At 47.4% G+C, this 22,058-nt stretch overlaps 1 protein-coding gene across 1 annotated transcript; it reads right to left on the minus strand.

The window, feature by feature from the left end:
- Positions 1-763: 763 nt before the first annotated feature.
- ano10a (anoctamin 10a) lies at positions 764-21,163 on the minus strand. The gene is made up of 15 exons (XM_070912212.1): positions 21,109-21,163; positions 20,452-20,518; positions 19,687-19,824; positions 19,398-19,595; positions 18,805-18,939; positions 17,425-17,544; positions 16,931-17,115; positions 15,428-15,812; positions 14,379-14,434; positions 14,180-14,254; positions 13,831-14,019; positions 13,529-13,720; positions 13,168-13,296; positions 5,299-5,415; positions 764-816 (listed from the first exon to the last, which is right to left on the minus strand). Exons 3-15 carry the CDS (start codon positions 19,802-19,804, stop codon positions 775-777), a joined length of 1,941 nt encoding a protein of 646 aa, XP_070768313.1. The 5' UTR covers positions 19,805-19,824; positions 20,452-20,518; positions 21,109-21,163; the 3' UTR covers positions 764-774.
- Between the last annotated feature and the right edge of the window lie 895 nt (positions 21,164-22,058).

Genomic DNA, 22,058 nt, shown 5'->3' on the forward strand with positions numbered 1-22,058 from the left:
CTAGTTATAGGATAATACCCTGGTCAGGTCACATGATAGGATGAGACGCCGGCGACAACAGAAAGACTTTCATCATGATCTCTGGTCCAAGGCCGTATTATTTGAACCTCATCAGCAATTGTGAGACTTGAGTCACTACTTGATACTTTGCACTTGTCGTGTTCAGCCAGTAGCTTGTTAGACAGTTGGTCTTCGGCGACGTGCGTTTACTGTGCGTGCACCGTCACCCCTGTGGGGTTAGAACTCATTAGTAATCGTAATTGTAGGTGCGCAAACTTGCATAATCCCGAAAACCGCAGCATTGGTTCAACCCAACTCAAAGTGATCTCAGTGGCTGAAGAACAGAAGACATATTTAACAACAGTCATGGCTTTTCTACAGTATAATACGTCATAATACAGCATTCTTCTGTGATTTGAACGCCAGGCTTTTACCAACATTTTCCCTATTTAGACCACCCCAAAATAAAACCTCATTACAGCACATCTCGTTGAGAGACCAACACAATACAACCCCCACCCATCCACCCACCCACCTTCAGTAATGTAGTGAAAATATTGCAGATAAATACAACACCCCTGCATAAAAGTAAACCACACGAACTCCAAACACGCCGTTTTGTCTCAACACAACACGTGCGACTGTGTGTAAACAGCGGTGTGGGTCCGTTAAAGCTGTGAGAAGCGGCTGCCGGCGGTCCGTCAGTATCTGCGGGCCCCCCTCCGCCTCCTCCTCCCCTCCTCCGCCTCCGCCTCCACCTCCACCTCCTCCTCCTCACTGGACGGCCTTGCTGAGCTCCGCGGCTTCAAGCATTTTCTGAAACACAACAACGACAGATTCATGTGGATTTTGTTTCATTACGGGATGGTGCAGTGTGTGTGTGTGTGTGTGTGTGTGTGTGTGTGTGTGTGTGTGTGTGTGTTTAAAAGGATTTGAGAGGAGTTGCCATCCATCCTGCTGCTTTGTCAAAGCATGCATTTCATTAGAATAAGAAGCAAAAGCCCACCTTCCCACCAACCTTCTGGATGCATGTGATAATGGACAAGTAGCCAAGGGAGCCCCCGTGGAGCATGGGCGACATCCGGGGTCGGGACCCCCACGGTCGGGAACCACTGCCTTTTAAAGGATCCTTGCTTACTGCAATTTGTTCCTGTAGTTTTGGCCCTCGTGTGCGTCATTGACGACAACGCTGAGTCAGACACATTGTGAAACAAACGCTCAAGCGGCTTATTTTGAGGAGAAAAGACGAAAGAAAACATACAAAATCCGAGGAGGCTGGGGGAGGACGCAGAGCTCAGAGTTCTCTCATGTAAAACTCGTCGTTTTTTTTTTTTTAGGATTGTTGTTTCTGGTGCAACAGCAAACACAGGCGGAGATATATCTGAATTGACAGGTGGAGACAGAAGGATCCATCATTTGCATTTTTCTTTGGTCCTTTCTCAAAGGGCTGGACAGTCTCCGGCAGGTGGAGGCCGTCAGGGGCCGGGGACTGGCTCTCTGGATCGATGCGGACGCGGGCAGGAATGGCAGGCGGGCATTGTTTGCGGCGCTCTGCTGACGGCACGTAACCCAGCAAAGCGCCATGGAACAGGAGGAGGAGCAGGAGCTGGAGTTACACTGCTAAGCTAAAACCTGATCCTGAAGCGCGGATCGGATCTCTTCACACCCGACACGACACCATAAGTCTGTCCACTGGAGGGGGGGGGGGCTTTGAAGGCGGCCCTCGTCCCTGGATGCCGATCTAGGCGGAGTGACTTTTTTTTGTAAACCAATTCATTCCTTCATGTACTTTCTCGTACATACACTTAAACATGCACATGCGCAGTTCTGCATACACACAGGAAGTCCTCCGTCTGCAGCGGGGATCACAGCACTCTGAGTCAGCGTCAGTGAGGCTACGAGATAGACTACTGAAGTTATCATCTGCCGTGTGTGTGTGTGTGTGTGTGTGTGTGTGTGTGTATGAGGCATATTACACTGCTAAATTGTGATGACCTGCCCACGCCTGGGGGGCTGTAGGTCTGTAAGCGTGCGGCATGAAGGGTGTGTCCTGTGGGAATGTGAGATCCTGGATCCTGGGGCTGGAGTTTCCCCTCGCAACCTTATCCTACACACCCCACTGTGACCGTCTGCGCGCGCGTGTGTGCTCAGACCAAATTGGGGGGGGGGGGGGCTGCTTGCATTTTAATTAAACACTCCACTGTCTAATTTAATAATGAGAACTCACAGCGTCATTCAATCCTACTACACACTGTTCCAGGCTCATTCATTCCTCATGCGTGTTAAACAGCTCACATCACGTCTGTCACCCTACAAGTGCTCGTCTGTTGGGGGACTATTTTCAACGGCGCAATAACACACATTTGGTGCTCTAGTGAGTACTTAAAGCAGCAGGACGGTGTGTGTGTGTGTGTGTGTGTGTGTTCATGGTAAGGAAGGAACATTGATGTGGAGCTCCGTGGCACAGAGGAATAAGTTGACAGTAACAAAAATATAGAACACCGCCATCCTTTGTTTTGTTTTTTTTGATAAACATCAAAAGGTCTAACCTAAGATTTGATTGCAACTTTTTCTTTTTTTTCTTATTGTATTTTTTTTATAACCTTTCTATTTAAAAATGTCAGCTTTCTCGTTGATTCGTCGCGTGATATTGCAAGGGGCTTAGCTTCATGGCAGGCCTTGGTTTAGCTTCACAACATGTTTACTTTTCTCCGTGAGGTTTGCTCGTACGAGCGTTCCCTTACCTGGTCAAATGTGAATCGCTCGCGTCGGCCGGATGAAGGCTAAGGCTACCTCCTCCGCTCTGCCTCATTCACAAATACATGCATGTTGCCAGAGAGTAACACACACGTTACATACGTTAAGTTAAAGCCTTAAAAAAAGGCGTCTTTCTAAAGGAATGCGGCCCACGACTCATATGAGAGGCAGTTGTCACGGAGATGTTAGACGGGATAGTAGCGTAGCCTACAGCAGGCGAGGATGATACTGGACACTGGACAGAGACCTGCACCTGTACTGAAATACGCCAATAAAAATTGGCAGCCACGGTGATGAAAAGGTAAACAGACTATTTTTGCTTTAAGTGATAAACATTTTAATTTAGTCGATCTCAGTATCCCATTCAAACTCCAAAAGCATTCACTGCGGGTGGATGAGCGTCCCTGTACTTGGTGACTGTGCAGTTGTGACGTCAACAACTGTAAGGAAGACTATGTCTTAAATGACTCGTAGGTGCCGCTTAGTGACACTGGTCATGCGAGTAGGTCTTGCATGAGGTGATGTTAATGAAGGTTAAGGATCTGCAGGCTCAGTTCATCACTCCTCCGTCAGCTGGAACTGTACGTCTGTCAACATATTGTCAGTGCTTTGCCTGGTAGCAGTCTTGACTGCCTTCATTTAGCTCTAACTCGGTCTGAATGCTTCTCTGTCCGTCTGCCTGTGCTTCTGAGGCTGAGGTCGAACGGGATGCCATCCACCGCAAACAGGGATGGCTGACAAGGTAGGAAAAAAAAAAGGACAACATTTAAGCCCCAAGGTACGTAGTTCATCTCGGGTAAGTTGGCTTTTAAATCACCCGTAAGTCGTTCTAATCTCGGGTGTGACTGCGGAAAAGGTGATCTCGCTAAATATCCAAACTTGTTAGATCACAGATTTAAAAAAAAACAACAAAAAAAACAAACCGGTGGAGTTAGGATGTTAAGATGAGGAGTCAACAATATAATAAGTACCCAGTACCTTTTAATAATGTCACTCCAGTCTACAAACCAATGTCATCCAAACTCACACAGCCAGAGCTACTCACCCTCCATGGAGCGGCCTCTGCAGAACCAACAGACCACAGAACAACACGCGTCAGACCAAACGCCACTGGCTGAGCGGAAAACAAAAGAACGCGCCCGTCCACGCCGAGTATTTCATCATGACTGCAGAGAACGTGGACGTGATCAGGTTATTGCACGTTTCTTGCTACCTCTACCTCGGGCTGCACAACTAATCGAATATTAATCTTCCGTCGCGATTTTGGCCTCCCGCGATTACAAGAACGTGATCGGCTGCGATGTGGACGTTTAAACTGCCGGCCAGCCAGCCAGGAGGCGATCGAGATGTTTCTGAATCTCTGTCCTCATCCGGCGTCAGCGCAAAAGGTTTTGGTGTAATTTCATTTACATTCTGCTTCCAGGAGATGCACGGTGAATGAGGACCAGTCTCGCGAAATAATCGTGCTTTCTCATTTCGGGCCTTAATGCGTGCAGCTCCCCACCTGTAACAATGTGTGAAACCAGGAGCTGCAGTGTTAAAGACTGCAGAAATCACCTGAGTGTCGGTGTGTGAATCTGTATTAGAAGGAAGGGGTTATGTAAACAGGTCCGTCTTGGGGATGGGGAGACTGTAAAATGGCCACGTGCTGAGCGGCAGCAGAAGTCTGGCAAAAAACAAGGGAGAAAAGACGGACCAAGAAGCACTCAGCCCCGTCAGTCCACATCAAGCGAATGGCTGCGGTGCCGAGCGAGCTAATGCTTTACTGCGGAGCCATATCAATACTATTACCATAACGCTCACCATTTGTCTTCGGCTAAGTGGTCTGGGACGGGGCATCGAGAGCCCATTTCTCAATGCTGACCGGGAAGCTACGGACCAGCATGTTGCAATGGACATATACATGAGAGCTGGTAGTCTGGCTAGGGAGTGTCTCTGTTTTTACTGCCCCCCCCCCCCCAGGCTTTTTGTTACCAGGCTTTGTGTTTCTTGCTGACACTGTTCAGCACAGTTTACAGTAAACACGACGCGCTGGTGGTGGTGGTGGTGGTGGTGGGGGCGGCGGCTTCCACCAATACAAACGGAAGAACAAACACCCGGCGCACGCGGGTTGGGGAGGATTTGATTCGAAGATTCTAGGGGGGGGGGGGGGGGGGTCCTCTGTTTCCTTAATCACACATACATGTACGTGTGGGAAGAGGTGTGTACATACACGTATGTGTCGTAGGACAAGAAGGTCGCCATGTGTCTTCATGTTGAGGAAAAACTGGAGATTCACTTTAAACGGATCGCTTAAAAAACACGACAGGATCTGGTTTCCCTTCATTGATTATGTGGACAGTCTATCCTCCCCGGCATTTTGATTGCTAATGCCTTTCATAAGGTGACACCCTGACCTTTTCTTTTTAAATTCTGAGTGCTAACAACATGTATCTTTGTTGCTTTGCGCTGCCGACGCTGCCTTGTTGACCTGGGAGAAATGAGTGAGTTAAGTGTTGGCTTTGCCTCTGTCCCGACAGAGACTGTGTGGTCAGGCTTTACCTTTTTCTTGAGGGCTTCCAGCGATTCGAACTCCAGGCGGGCCTGTTTGATCTGGATGTGTTTGGGAACGTCTGGGATGAGGAAGGTCAGGATGAACTTGAAGGCCAGCAGGGCATGCTGAAATCACAGGACAAACACACACCATCACAGGGATTCAAATACGTTAAGATAAAAATAATAAAGAAAGAGAGAGATCAATATAACTTGATTATGTTTTCATGGGGTGGTGTCCTTTATTGGATACTGTGCTGTAAAAGGACCGAATAAGAGACAGGGGACATCAGGGTTAGACTGACAGCCTCTTTACAAACGTCCTTGAAACTGAATGAGGACAGCTGTTGACTCTGTACTCTGACACACTGATGTATATTATTTACATATATATATATATATGGGGGACCTGTTTATGGGCCCTATTTATTTTTGACGATGCGACGACCAGCGCAAGCAGCGCCCCGACTACTGCGCGGCCGGCCACTGCGCTCGCCTCGATTAAAATGCACGCCAACGGCGGCGGACCCCACAGGGTCAAAATTGAGTTTTGAGGGTGAGACGTAACGATCAGACCAGACGTAATGTGGAATGTAATATTGAGCGATATAAGGGAACGCAAATAATCTATGTATTTGCTCTTGTATCCAACGTGTTGAATGGAGGACAGGCCAGTTTGTCCTGTTTTCTTCGGCTGGCTCTTTGCACGATAAGAAAACACACAACGCAGTGTAAACATAGAAGAAACAAATGTGCATGACCTTAATAAACTACTTATTATTATTTGTTTCTATCGTCACACACACACACACACACACACACACACACACACACAGTCTCGCTCTGGCTGTAGATTTGTGCTGCTGTGTGTTCACACTGCAGTCTGAGCCATCCAGACCACAACGTGGATCACCGGAGGGGCCGCACCTTCGTTCGTGGGGCTGCTGTTGTTATGTGCCATGTGGCTTTAAAATCACCACACCCTCCCATCCACATTCACCCCACCTAGCCGCTTTGCACACAATACTGCGTGCTCATCAATGTCCTTCTCTGAGGAAACATGATCTTCTCAGATCTGGTCGGGAGAAAGGGCTGACTCAGCAGGGTGTGTGTGTGTGTGTGTGTGTGTGTGTGTGTGTGTGTGTGTGTGTGTGCAGTACACACACGTTCACTTACCTGTATGCTGAGCAACACAGTTCTCACCTGGCCACCATACACACGCGTGTGAACCCGCACAAACACTACTAATATACACCGAAAAGGGCGTTCCACACACACACACACACACACACACACACACACACACACACACACACACACACACACACACACACACACACACACACACACACACACATTTCATCTGGAGATCATTCACTTGACTGAACTGGCCTCCACCAGCGGCCCAATGACCTTTTCTCAGGGGTCTCTCTTCTTGTCTGACATAAACAGGACGTGACATATTAGGCAACGAGGCAACACTATGATGGGGTTTCTGGGGTAATTTGTGGGGGGAAAAAAAGGAGGGGGGGGGGGGGGGATTTTGAGCCCTGGTAATGAATAAAGATCTGTTCTGTGCCTCTGCAGTTTATACTATAAGGGTTCTTACCGACGTTTTGTCATTCCAGTCAGCGCAGCCCCTCCACTAATTAACAAGCGGAGCGAACGCAGAAATCCTCGATCTTGGTGACTTGTCGTGGTGATTGAAAGTGCACAATGAAACACTCTTGGCTCTTAGTTGATTGCCAACGCTATTTCAAAGCTAATTTATACCCCTGAGCGTTCGGCGGCGCAAGGTTAGGCTGAGACTGGGAGGACGCCCGGTTCAGACAGGAAGGAGAGGGTGTCCCGAAACGCTGTTCTTGTTGTTCTTTTTCGAGGTCCAGCAAGACATTCTGTACTTTGCCTGAGATAAGGGACGTGCTCAAACTTCCAACATCTCCCCTGGACAAAACCACAAAGCTTCTAGATGGGTTCAGAAAGTGAGTCCCTGGTGCAATCCTAAATGCTACTTTAGCCACTTTGGTCACGAGACTGATGATTCCCCAGACGTCAGCTCGTAAACCTGAAGACTATGATCTTAAAACATGACAGCAGGCCACAGCAGACACTGCTATTTCCACTGTTCAGTATTCAGCACCGAATGCCGTAACCATGGCATCCATTCGCCGTTAATTGGAAAATTAGCATTTCAAATCGACCGTCAAACCCGGCCGACGAGGAACCACCAATTCTGCCATTCCACGTGTGATTCGGACACGAGCAGGCTTATCTACGCGTCCAGCCCGAGGCGGAGCCACGTGATCGTGGTCCAGTGTTTCCTTTAAGCTCCGGTGTGGTCTCTCCACCAACACGCCAGGGGGAATATTTGGGTCCTCAGCTGCCAGATGCTCCACTATGTTCACCTGCTAGTTTGCTAACCCGTCCCTGATGTTCGGTGCTGGGCAGGGAGTGCAGCTGACTGGCTCCTCTGTGGTTCTCCCTTGCTCCTATGACCACCCCCCCAAAGTTCTAATGAAACAAAGGAGGAGGGACGAGAAGAAGGACAAGAGTACGAAGTTTTGTCTGGGACGTGGTGTCTCGAAGACAGCCGCTGTACCACGCCAAGGCATTGTTTAAAACACACGGAGACACGCTCAACCCCAGACCTGCGATTCATTATAGCTCATAGCACAGTGTCTAAGGCTGTCTGTCTGTTTGTCTGTCTGTCTGTCTGTCCGTCTCATCTTTGTCTTCCACAGTGATGGCATCTTCCCTGATTCTTCCTACCAGAGCAGTGTGAAGTACCTGGGACCACGAGGAACAACTGTTTTCTGAGGATTTCTGATGCGAAAACACTGGAGCACACGTGGTTTACCTCATCACCAGCCACCCGACACAGAAGATGCCAGAGCAGAGCGGTGTGCGAACATGTCATTTACAACTGATATTACAACCGATCATCGACGTGATCACCACCATCACCACGGTGACCGTCACCCTCCCTCATCAGCATCACAATCGTCCGTCGGTGATTCATCACTTGTGCGATAAAACGAGGCGCAAATACAAAATGTGCCACAAAAGGAACGTGGGGCAGCTGCGCCACACTTCAACGTGACATCACTGTTAGTTACAGTGACGCAGAATATTATAGAGAGGAGGGAGATTGAGACGAGTCTTTAAAGAGCGGGGACCGCAGGGTCCAGCGATGGATCAGTGTTGTGGCTTAGTCACTATGAGCGGCGCCTTTTCACGCTGCACGCAGCTGTTTGACCCACACAAAATGAAATACTACTCCTCTATCTATCTATTGGGGAAATTGACGGAGGGTGCTCGGCTAGGCCAGTGTATTGGTGAGTCCAGGTCTGAGGTTCATGCGGTTGCCAGGGGGTGAGAGGGAATCTAATCATCCAAATGATGTAATGAGATTACTGTGTGGTGGTGGTGGTGGTGGTGGTGGTGGTGCTGGTGGTGGTGGGGGGGGGGCATGTGCTGAAAACAACCTCGGGATTGCAATTGACAAACCCATGTGAGAGCGGCTCACTCGGGCCACGCCACCCCACGGGATTACGATTTAACCTTTTACACTAAAGCAAATTGAAAGCTAATAATAATTTTTTTTTTTTTTTTAAACTGCCTGTAATTAAAATCTGCTGAACCTTTAAGGCCTTACTGTTTATTGGAATAGAAAACTGGTATGTCTTTACTGATTTAAAGCTGCACCACTCAATATTTTCACATTGATATCCACATGAACAAGTTCATCAAGAGACACTGTGTTCGGTGTTTACGGCTTGTTGCTGTTGGCCGGGCGCAAGCGTGTGGTTTTTTTGACACAAGCGTGTCGGCAAAACCCACGCTGTTGGTTTAAGACTAGTCTCACCTAGCCAGACCTATCTACCACACAGGTCTGGCTCAATCCATTTCCTTTAAACCGCTTTCACAACCGGTCTTGGGGGGCGGCGCTGAGCCCAGGATGCAGCGCCGGTGCCCTTGCAAACGGGTATGGTAACACGCAGAGGAATTCTGACTGAAATAGTCGCCCAAACAGCCAGACTTATCCCAACAGCCTGCATCCGATGAGTCAGACTAGTTTAGGACAGCCCAGGAGGTCAACAAAGCATCTCTGCAACATGCCAGACAGGCTACACGTCATACAAAACCCCCCCCAAAAAAACACCTGCTTGTTGCACACCTCAACTTCAATCATACATAAAAACCCCAAATCCTTCACTCCACTGTGCCTTCCATCGGGTCATGCCTCCCGTCACTTTCGAGGCTTTGTGAGCAGACACGGTCCAGAGTCCCTGTTCCGTCGTCCTGTCGCACTGAAATGAGTAGATTGCAACAGACGGACCCCGTGACTCTGAAAGAAAGTCTCTGTCTGTTTCTGTGGCAGGCTGGCCGGTTGCCTGGTTACTGCTCGCTGATGTGTGTAAGCCCTATACAGTAATTACCCAGGTATCACAGCACCGCTGCTGGAAAGCCACGAGGCGCTGCCCTCCCTGCTGCCTGGCCCCAACCCCATAACCAAGATAAGAGGGGCTGAAGGATTTTAACCCTCAATTGTTTGAATGTCTCCTTAAAATAATTACAAAGAGAATGACTGACCCAACAAGGGAAAACTGTTGAATGAAAAACACATCTGTGGTCCTCCATCATTGCCTGAAGCCCAGAGTCCGAGTTAGCGGGTCTATTCCTGCTGGGGGTGGCCGTACTTAAAAAATGCATGCACTCGCAGGCCTCTCCAATGGCAATATATTGAATGTTGCACCAATAAGTGACATCTGTGTGTGTCTGTGTGTTGGTACACTAAACATTAGACAACCTGGCTCTCAATATCCTTGTTGTCCCGTCGCTTTAATAGCCGGCTTGCTCGATTCTAGGAAATGTGCTGGAGGAACGTGCTTAGATATACAATCAGCTAGTGACTCAGGTTTATCATACACAGACATGCACTGCTTTTCTCTCAATCAACAACCCCCCCCCCCCCCCCCCATGTGATCTGAGCCTTCCATCACAGGCCTTCGGTGTATACCACAGAGCGTGCAGAAACGTATATATATATGCACAAGTGACTAACTGACCCCGGTGTGTCGTCGTGCACAGGATGCCATGGCAGGATGGACTGCTGACACACACACACACACACACACACACACACACACACACACACACACACACACACACACACACCACAACCACACAGAAAAAGAGAGGGTAACAGCCCGACACAAGCTGTGAGCTGCCCTCATTCATTTTTTTTTTTTTTTTTTTTTTACTGTGTTCGCCAGAGCAGCGCCTCGTCACCATAGCACCGTAAGTCAGCCGCTGGCCGACCATTTCACTCGGAATTCTCCTCCCCTTCCGCTAACGCCATGTCACCGTTTTGCCAGGGCCGCCGTCGCTGCATCCTGGGCTCAGCGCCGCCCCAAGACGATTGTGATTGGTTTAAAGAAATGCCAACCAGCCAGACCAATGTGCTTGAATGAATTACCCGGCAGTCGGCCTTTTAGATCTGTAACATCTCTTCTGCACGAGCTGATACTTTGGCTTGACAGTGGCCCTGGTGAAGGTCTTTTTCCAATAGTTTGGTCAGTGCGACAAAATACCTGCAAAACTAATGGTGTTCCCATCATGGGGGGGGGGGTCCTGGGACATAACACACATCTGGGCTCTAAGCCAGCAGTAGGCTGTGAGGCAGAGGCTAAAACAACTCAACGTATCTCTCACCGAAAAAGAAAGGTTGATTTAAACACAAGGATATCCTGACAGCTGCTGAAGAAGAAGAAGAAGAAGAAGAAGAAGAAGAAGAAGAAAAAGAAGGTTTCCATGAACAGTTCATCATGCAGCTCTGTGTGTGCAGACCACACAGTTAATCAAACCCGCAGACGATCAATATGACCCAGTTTGTGCCCCGGTGGAGGCCCGCCGTAGAGTGAGGCGCAGTACAGTAGGGCGTTTTACAGTCTGAGACGATAAATCAGTAGTTAGAACAATCATCCCTCAGGAGCTTATTAAGGCAGCGCAAACACGCAAATATTTAGAATATTATACATATTAGAAGGGGAGCGAGGCTGATGTTAACAGAGGCGGACTCAGGAGAGGGAGAATTTGGAGTGGGAATGCTGGACTTAACACACACACACACACACACAAGCACGAAAGGCAACACAATGCGGTGAAAACCATTCACTTGAACGTGGTTTGTGCGGGCGGAGGGGAATTTTTATTTATATAGCGCCAAATCACAACAAAAGTTATGCCATGACACTTTCCATATAGACCAGGTCTAGACCGTACTCTTTATAATATTATTTACAGAGACCCAACAGTTCCCTCCCTTTTAACAGGCAGAAACCACGAACCGAAGCGGGACCCGAAAACGCAACCCGACGTCATGCTGCGACGGCCAATCAAGTTGGGATCTCTGGTTAGCATTTCTACGGGTGCTACGCTCAGCATGGCCACGTAGTGACACTCCCACGACGCCGCCACCCCACGCACACACACACACACACACGCACACACGCACAAACAACAAAGCCGACGCCAACCGCTGCAACGCCTGATTTGAATTCAGCCTCATGCACACAAAAATGCCCCCCCCCCCCCCCCCCTCTCTCTCTCTATCGCTCACAGATCTGTGTGGGTCTAGTTTGGACTCTGGCTCCATCTAGTGAGCAAAAGCCTTCATCAGCCATTCGCCTACTGTAGTGTGGTTGAGAAGTGTTGACTTCACTCAGTCAGACCAGATTTTGTTCCCTATTCATTTCAAGGAGGAGCCCCGGCGAGACGTATTCACACCATCAGGACTGTGTCTGAGTGTAGAGACTGCGCTCGATTGACGTCCTTTCATTCAAATGCTGCATGTGACTCGCTTGAAGTTGTACGTGGCAACCCGCATAATTCTATCATAGCTCCACCTAACTCCGACCAGAGCAGAATGACTAACAACATTCTCACAGAGGTTTAAACACTGAATGCAGAAACGCAGAAACTGCGCCTTTAGACGAGCCCTCAGGACTTCCGTAAGGTTGTGATGTCACAAGTGTACAGTCACCTCACTCAGCCACGCCCCACCCCCAAGCAGGTCATCTGCTCCAGGCACAGCACCACCCACCAAGTACAAGGACGAGCTCATCCACCCGCTCAGTCTGTCTGAGTTATTGGACTCCTCTGCTCAAGACTACTCTTCAAGTCTTTGGAGGTTCAGTTTGTCTAAAACGGCTCGTTTCAGACAGAGGCTGAACTGAGGGGCTGCATAAAGGGCCAGGAGAAGATAAATAAGGACCTTTTTGAAGTGTGAATCATGCAAAGCTACTCTAGTGGAGTCCCCAAATAAAAATATAGAGCTGAAATGAGCATAGTATGGGACCTTTAATCCTGCTGATAATCTGTCCTGATTTAATATTCATATTTTCCCTTAATTATATGGCTGCGCAGGACACGCAGCCTGAAACTTCCTGTAGGAAGAGGACTGCCGTTGTGGGAAAAGTAAAGACGGTTTGGATAGGAATTGAACATTCTGCCTTTGAAATATACTATACACATATAGGACAAACATGTGATATCATTATACCATTGCACAGGAGGTTCCTGTAGTGGAACACATTGCAGAGTTTGGGCACCGTGGGTTTCAATTAAAAAATCGGCTCCTGTAGAAATCCTGCAGATTGGCTGAAGACATCCTCATTTTGAAAAACGGCTGGCTGTGCTGTTGCTTTTCTGATGCGAGACAAGCCAAGCCCTGTTTTATAACAAGCCATGCCTATAAAATTACAGTAGAGTACTGCTGACGTAAGGCAGCGTAGATGGCCTGCTGTTCTGTGTAGATACACTGAATGTGATCTTTGTGTGTGTGTGTGTGTGTGTGTGTGTGTGTACGCGAATTACCTCAATAGCCACTGTCCACAGTATGAGCTGCGTCTCTGAGTCGGGGAAGTACGCCTTGACTTGCGGAGACATGCCGATCAGTGCGCAGTTGGTCACCACGGCTATCACACTCATGGCCTCAAAGGCGAGCTGGACACCAGAGACAGAGAGACAGAGAGACAGAGAGAGGTGATACTGGCACTGTTCATGTTAGAAATAAAAAAAAAAGAGTAACAATATTTTGCCCCTGGAGAGGTGTTCTCATGGACAGTATACTGGGATAAAAGTATACTAAATAATAAGAATATCAGGTGTTTTATTTCCTAAAATAACACCACATGCCTCCTTCCTGTGAAGAGGTTGCTGAAGCAAACTGCCTCACCTGCCAGACCCCTATGTTCGCTGCCGGGTCAGAGAAGGGTCGCTTGAACACGCGACACATCTTGAAGGCATCAGAGTAAACCTCGGTGATATTGTTCAACACCACCAGGACAGCGGCCAGAGGGTAGACGCAGGAGAACAGGCTGACGTAACCAAAGAGCAGGAACAGCTCCAGGTAGTCATCAAATGTGCCCTGAGAGAGGGAGGAGCACCGACAAGACATGTGGATCGACGCGCACACACATACAAACGGAGACACGAAATCAAGGTTTTTATCCAAATCTGAGCACGCTGTGCACCCACCAGGTATGTGCTCATGTCGGCCTCCAGCCGGACCTGCTCGGCCAGAGGAAGCTCCTTGTCCTCCAGAGTTCTCCTCTTCTGGATTCTGTGGCTCATTTTCTTGTTGCGTCTCCTCTGGAGCCAGTAGGGAAGGAAGGCCTCCATGAACTGGTTTAAGATCTGACTGGTGATCAACAAGGTGGCCAGACTCTGGAGACAGACAAGAACAGAGAGACGAAACCAGGCGGAGCAAAGGGGAAAAGAGGGGGGGAAGGTGGGGAAAATCAGTCAAATGTAAAGGCGGAAACAATGAAGGAATTAAGAAGAAAAAAGAAGTGATAAAAGAAGGATGGAGGGAAGCTCAGTCTACCTGTCTGAGGAGCACCATGTCCTGCATGGCAAAGGCGATGTAGAACAGCGAGGCGAAACAGTTGAAGAAGTTGAACTACGGGGGAAAAGAGTCAAGACAGCGATGATAAGCGGAGCGTTGACAAGAAAAGCTGCACTCTGATCACTGAAGGATGAAATTGGCAATGTTGAAAAACATAAAATACGTGATTTATACTCACTATTAATACTTTGAGGACCAAGTGATTCTGATATGAAGACTCTAGCCTGTGATTTTCTACATACATGGGGGGGAGGGGGGTGTAAAGCATGTCAGTAACACAAATGAACTGCAGAGATCTTTCCATTTCACTCACATCACATTTCAGACAATCTGCATTATAGTTCACGTTGGCTGGCATCCAAAACAAAAGAGGAAAATATAAAAATGTTTTCCAAAAACTTGAACTGTCCCTTTCCAATGGGGTAACTTGATGGTGATAAACATTTCTTCCAAGCAAGTCTGTAAGTTTGACTTGAGTCATTTCAACAACGATTGAGTCCCGTTTTTTGCTGCTTATCGCAACTGTGCCAACTCGTCATGAAAGTCAATCATCAGCGCTTTGATCGAAAGCAACTAAACGTTATTATCATTTTCAATTTATTTTCCTTTCAATTAGTGGATTAATCATGTGTACAATTGTACAAAAATGCCCACCACAAAATCACAGACCTTAAAGCTACAGTAGGCAATATTATTGAACTATAATTTTGGTTGAAATAACTCCTTTTGACCATTGCATGTCACTAACAATACCTAATTGAAGGGCTCCCTTACAAAAAAAAAAGTGTGTCTGTGAGCACCCGCCCCCTTTGTATTTAGGCTTTTTACCAACCAGGTCTGAATCAAACAACCAATCAGGGTTAGCTAGCACATAGCCAATCACATCGACGCCGTACGAACAAGGGCTTCAACAGAGAGTTCCGCTGGAAGACAGGAATCAAAACACAGAAACCCCTGATTAACCCTGATTGGTTGTTTGTCCAGTTTTGGTTTTTTAAAGGAGCCCTTCAACTAAATATTGTTAGTGACATGCAATGGTCAGAATTAGTTATTTCATCCAAAATTATAATTCACTAATATTGCCTACTGTAGCTTTAAGGTATCTTCAAATCGCTTGTTATTATCCAAACTGTTGTTGATTGACTTTCTGACTACAATCAATAGACTACCTGATTCAGGTTTAGTGCTTGCGTGGGTGCCGCACATTGATCAACCACTTCTACTCACCCCACTCAGTGAGGAACTCCGCGGCATATCTGTAGATGAGGTTCATAATCTCTATGACCACAGCGTAGATAATACTGGGGATGAACAGCAGTATTCCTGTCCAGAATGTGGGGTCCTCATCGTGGACTGACAGTGCCCACCCCTCCAAGTGAAAGTAGATCATCATGACATAGAGGGACAAGTAGAGGCAGAGCAGGACGAAGGGCAGGGACACAAGGTAGACCCGCAGCTGCCGCTTGGCGTTGGGGTAGAGAGGCTCCTCGCGGCCCGTCACAGGGTTGAACCCGAGGACGCCGTGGAAACCAGGCCGGGGTTCTTCAAAGGCCTTCTTTCTGCTCAGCGTGCCCCACCTGTAGGACAGGGAGGCACTGCAGCGCTTCCACAGCTGGCGGAGGAAAGGTTCAGCTGATCAGTTACTCGGCTTTCACTACATTGTTATTCATCCAAGCTGCGATATATCACACGCGTGTAATTCATCTGGCTGCATTATCACTTTTATTAATAGCCTAGTTTCTTCTTCTTAAGCCGTGTAGCACCCAGGAATGTCATTTCCTGAAGATTCAATAACGCCTGAAAATGTAGTCAAATTTGCACTTGTAATAAAATGTAATAAAATGTCCTGACTGATATCGTAGTAACGTTTTTACCGATAATGTAATACCTTTCAGGTTAGTAACTAAATACTGTTAAGTGTCACGCTAGCCTACTGAAAACACTGACACTGACTGATAAACGCTGGACACGTTTGGAAATGTAAACTCTCGGCTTCGTGCAGAATTTGAAATTTACAGTAAGCGGCACATGGGTCTGAAACAAGCCATTTTAGACAAACTGAACAACCTCCAAAAAACGAAAAAAATGAAAAGTAGTCCTGAGCAGAGCGCTCCAATAACTCAGACAGACTGAGCGGTGGATGAGCTCGTCCCTGCACTTGGTGGGTGGTGCTGTGCCTGGAGCAGATGACCTGCTGGGGGGGGGCATGGCTGAATGCGGTGACTGTATAGTTGTGACATCACAACCTTACCGAAGTCCTGAGGGCTCGTTTTAAAAGGCGCAGTGTCTGAATATGGGCTGTGTTTCATTTCTCCGCGGACTGAGCGCTGTGACACTTTCACGGTATTTATACAGCACCCAGACCTGCTTTATGATCAAACAAGACATGGAGATCTCACTTTCTACAATATGGGACCTTTAAAGAGGGGCCTGACTAAACGTTTGAGAACCGCTGCTTTTGTCAAGACAATAAGGCCAAAAAATAATAATTATGGAATAGGTTACTGCAATTTGTTCAATTATGCCACCTAATGGACATTTTATTACATTATTGAGTTATTAAAATCATGGGGTTTAATTCCATTTTCGATCAAGTTATGTGCAGAATTTTAAAGTAAAGTTAAATCAGGCAGGAAGTGATTACATTATTGGGTGCTACAAGCCCCTTAGGTTGTAATTCCACTTCAGGTGACCAAGTGACCCTGGTTTAGAAGTAATCACTGTCCATACCTCCAGGATAACAGTGCACCAGACCAAGTTGAACGCAGCGAAGACAACGTATTTGTCGTAGTCCTCCCAGTCAAACAGATAGTAAGGCACTCCAATGAGCGCCATAGGCACCAGCGCAAAGGTAAAGTACTCCAGGAAGCCAAAGTAGAGGGCCTGACCCTCACCATAGTAGTGTCTGATGTCATCTGGGGATAGGCAGTGGAGAGGAAGTAGTTGGGAGAACTTGCATTTCATTTCATTTCAAATGTACAACAGAGGAATATGATTATATAACTGAAAAGAATTCAAAAGGTCGGGAACAACTCTGAGCTGGAGGGCAAATGGAGCACCATGATAACCATTGTGGGGGCAGATGTATTTAAGCGTATGGAAGGAGTAGCAATGAAAGGTGCAACAATACAATATCTGAACAGATTCCCCCCACATGTCAAGACAAGACGGGGGATCGCGCGTGCTTATCTCACAAGGCTTTCCACAAGACTTCTTCCACTTACCGAGAGGCTGAAAGGAGAGCTTCACCTTTTTGTACCAGGAGAAGGACAGTCTCTTAAGTTCCTCCTTTTCATGGAGTGGAAAAATTTGGATCAGGATCCCCTTGGACTGCAGCCTGCGAACTAACATGCAAATAAGAAAGCAGCGTTTACGTCCTGTGTTGTCAATCTTCCAACAACGCACGTCGCGATGAGTGAAAACGTCGCGTATGGGTCGTTGGGTGAGGCGTTATTTGCTTAAAGTTTTAATTATTTGGAAGTTGTTCCGCAGACTTTTGAGTGACATGAAAACAGCCTCGCTGCGTTTCTATCCCTCACTTTGTTTGTCTGAACTCACTTTCTCAACCAGACAAACATGCAGCTTAATTTTCTAAAACGAGGACATGCAAACAATAGCCGGGAGCGCGGCCCATTGTGCACAATGCACTGCCTATAGCAATAATTCCTATTGTCTCATACAGAGCGACTAAATGCAAGTACATGAAAGCGCTATCATTCCATCTGCCACTTCTTGAGTGCATCATTTGTCGACGACGATTGCATTCTGCTTTAACGCCATTTGTCGAACACAGGCGCTGAACAGAGGCAGCCTATCTCCACTGCAAGTTCATTGGCTCCTTATCTCGCTTTGGGAATATTTCAGGGCATTTGCATATTTATTGTTTCCATACTGCAGCCACAGAGAGAGCAGGAGAGACAAAGGGGGGCGGGGTACGGAGTCAGTAGTGGGGGAGACAGGCTGTGTTCAGTCTGAGAGGTGGAGGCAGAGTTGTGCTGCCATCCTTTCTTGCAACTTCAACATTTCACTACCGCTAAGAAATATATATGGAAGGGGAAATTGAAACGAGCTGCTACAATCCTGTCACAAGTTGAAACTGAAGAACAAAAAAAAAAAAAAAAGGAATCTGCTACAGAGGGAAGGAAAAATACATGGATTATGTCAATTTTCAACAAAGCGAAATTTAATATGCAGTGGCTATTGTTTACTAATTGGTACTATACAATAATTATCACTGTTGTTATTAATGGGTGTTCGTGCCAAACACAATCACTATTTTCATTCTCAATTAATCTGTGAATCACTTTCCCCATAAACAATTCATAAATGAGTCTATAGAACGTCAGGAAGATTGTGGAGAAAATGCCTATTATAAGTTCCCAAAGTGTCCAAAGTCATGTCTGTAAGTTGCTTGTTTTGTCCCACAAGCAGTCCAAAACCCAAAGATATCCCATTTATCAACATTTAAATTTGAAATTGAACAATTTCGGGGTGGGCAATAAGGATGAAATCCCCTAACATGGTACACTGTACACGCCAAGATGTAGAGCAAAAGTCGATTAAGTCGACTCAAGACAAGAGTGATGGGCTGGGCAGACACTTACCGATGGATTTCCCGGGGTAGAGCTTGGCCTGGGCGTGTCCTGGTACGTGAGTCTCATCCTTGGCTCTTAACGTGTCCAGCTCATGTTTAATGACGTACTGACACTCGGCCATACTGAGGAAGTCGTCCCCATCCCCTGGAGGAACACACACACACACACACACACACACACACACACACACACACAACAAAGGGGTGTTAAACAGATGTATTGTTGCAGTTGATGGATGCTAATGATTAAGTTTGATTTTATACATGCGCGAATAAGAGCCTTTAACGCGCCTATATAACACATGTCATACATAGCGGCACTTCACAGTAAGGTCGAGGCAAAATCAGAAAACATCACAGACAGTAACGTTATTCTAAATGTGATTGTAAATCACAGTAAATCAGTCTGGTGTATGTCGCTGTTTTGGCTGGCTTGCCTCCAGACTGCAGGTTCACTTCGCGGCCACTGGTGCCATTAAAAACAACAACGTTCTGAGAACTCCACGCAGAACCTTTAAGTAAGATTTTATTCTGCAGCAGAAACGCTGCAAGACAACCCACAGCCTTCGTGCCGTCTCCCCTCTGGGCTTTTTTTTTTTTCACCTTTAAAGTCTTTGAAGTTGTGTTTGTTGGCACAGGTGAAGGCTCTCATGGATCCATCGTTGAACTCCTTGAAGAGGCCCGCTTCCTCAGCACCAGAGAGCAGCCTCTGCCGCGTAGCCCCCACCAGGAACATGTTGGGGTTTTCCTTATCCTGAGCCCAAAGCCCGAGGCCCAGCGGCTCCACCAGCAGCTCGGCACCTGGGAGACACGACAGCACTGACGGCACCGAACGTGACGGCAAAACGTGGCGACAAAATATTACGAGTGGGGCAGATGGAGCTCCACACACCTCCGCTCTGCTGTCGGTCTCTTATCCTGCTCAGCAGCCATGCGATGGCCTCCTGCCTGGTGTCTGAGGCCAGCTCCAGCACCACCAGAGGTGTGAACCCGGGGCCACTCCTGTCCATCTTCCCCTCTCCCAGGGCGCCTGCGCAGAAATGAGAGAGAAGTGAACGGCTCAGAAAATGTCCCGTGGTGCTCCTCAGATTTCTAATCCATTTGATATGATGTACTATTTTGATAATAAAACACGGAATATAAAATCAAACATGATGCAGGTTCAGTTATAAAACAATTATAAAACCTGACAAAAACCAAACCCCCACATTTCCCAGCTTTGAAACTTTGACACTGGGGCTGCTGCTGTGTGCTCCGACAACATCAGGGTCGTTCATGTAAAACGGCAGTCATCGGGACAGAGTCAGATCTCACAGACGGGCTTAGGCAATGTGTCTCGACAGCTGCTCCACCTCCAAGAGTCCTCCCAGCAATACGGAGAATCATTGCTGCTGTAATCTACCTTACAGGGGGTGGATTCGGGTTATCCCACGTCCACAACTTGTAAGGGCAGTGGCCTGGTGAACAGCTGACAGATATAGTTTGTCACACACACACAGAAAGGGGGGGGGGGGGCGGCTTGTATAGGAGCAATGCCTGTTGGTAAAGCATGCATTAGTGGTGAAAGTAGTGTTGGAAAGCGCAGACTGGCACAGTGTGACAGTCCACAGGGCTGACACCGTGAGGTTTCTATAGAGGGGGGGGGGGGCGTACTCACCCAGATCTGTGTCTGTGTAGGAAAACGGCTCTGTTCAGGCCTCGGGGTGGGGGCTGGCCCTGCTGATCTGTGAACAGTCAGATTAGATTATGCGCGACGTGCCCGCGCAGCCTCTGTCTCGCGAGTCCGAGGTGCTGCGGCTGGACCTCGGGAAGCTTGAGCTCCACGTCACGGAGCTAGCTGCGCAGCAAGCTTCAGCTGCTCATGTGGAAATGTTATCAACTAATTAATCCGTTTAATTAATACTTGTTGTTTGGTGACATCGCACAGCTACGATAGCAATCCACACACCGTCACAAATGCGTACCTTTAAAGTCAGGCGGACTGTCATTCCGTTTATTATTTTTATGTGATAAAGTATAATTGTGGAGTGGAGTCAACCATCAATGGTTAATATTAAACATTAACACTTGGTTGAATGAACATGGGAAAGTCTTTTAGAGAAGAAGGCGTGTTCAGTGGGAGTTTAACAGTGTTTCTAACATTTTGGGCAGACTTGCAGGTATGACTCATAATATCCCAAGACTGCGGTTTTGTTCCAAACGTAACATTTTAGCGTGTGCCGCGAGCTGTCGGCGCAAACCAGGTCACCCTGTGCTACGTTTAATGTGCGCAATGTATTCGCAAAATAACTATTAATGTCATTTAGCTACTTACCACGGCTCTCTCCTCTGCTGGGCAGCAGTGTTTAGATATTTGACAGAAATAACGCTACTTCCGCATTGCGTTCACGCGCTGCAGCCGGGTGCGCTTGTTTTTAGTGTTACAGGCGAGAAAAGAAAATGCTGCGACGAGCGGGGAGGGTGGGGGGGCGTGCCCCTGCGGAGCTCCACGGTGAAGGCGCCGCCCGCCGGAGGTGTGCCTGAAACAACAAACCAACCACGTGACCGCGGGTAGCACCGCGGAGGTGCTGCAGTATGGCCGAGCAAGTGGCGACAGAGAACAGAGGGTGAGTATTTCCTCCAACCTACCTCACGCCCCTGCCTGTGAAAGTATGTACAGTAGTTTATAAATATGTATATATATATTAATATGTTATATTGTTTAAATACACCGTTTTTTTTAACACGTAAATACCGTCATTCACACATATACCTACGCACGCTGAGCAAACTGTATACTATGTACTCTGTATAACCTACGTAGCCTGTTACATTAATCATAGTTATTCCAGCGCACTATTGTCCTACTGACTATAAATGTTTTTTATGTATATATATATATGTGTACATAGTCAATGTACACATATGTCAATGTTTGTTTACCTTGTCGAGCTCGTTGTCCTTGTTATTAGCTGTACGTACGTCTATTCCCGCCTATGCACATTGAGAGCAACGACAAACCAGAGTCAGTTTCTTGTTGTTGTCATACTTGCTGCAACATGTTGAAATAGACCAGCGTTTAACAGCGTAACCAGTTGGTAAAGTAGTGGTTAAAAAAAAAAGAGAAAAGAAGTGTGTGTTTACCTTCAGGTCAATACATTTACCACAGCACAGTACAGCACTGCAACTACTCTCTCAGTCAGTGTTCTTTGCCCCCTCCTCTCTTTTTGTTTCATTTTGTTCTGGCTTCAGGGTTGTTCAGAGAATGCTGTCTGTTGTCGGTGT

The sequence above is a fragment of the Enoplosus armatus genome, chromosome 9 (assembly GCF_043641665.1).
Source record: "Enoplosus armatus isolate fEnoArm2 chromosome 9, fEnoArm2.hap1, whole genome shotgun sequence".
Taxonomy (NCBI): domain Eukaryota; kingdom Metazoa; phylum Chordata; class Actinopteri; order Centrarchiformes; family Enoplosidae; genus Enoplosus; species Enoplosus armatus.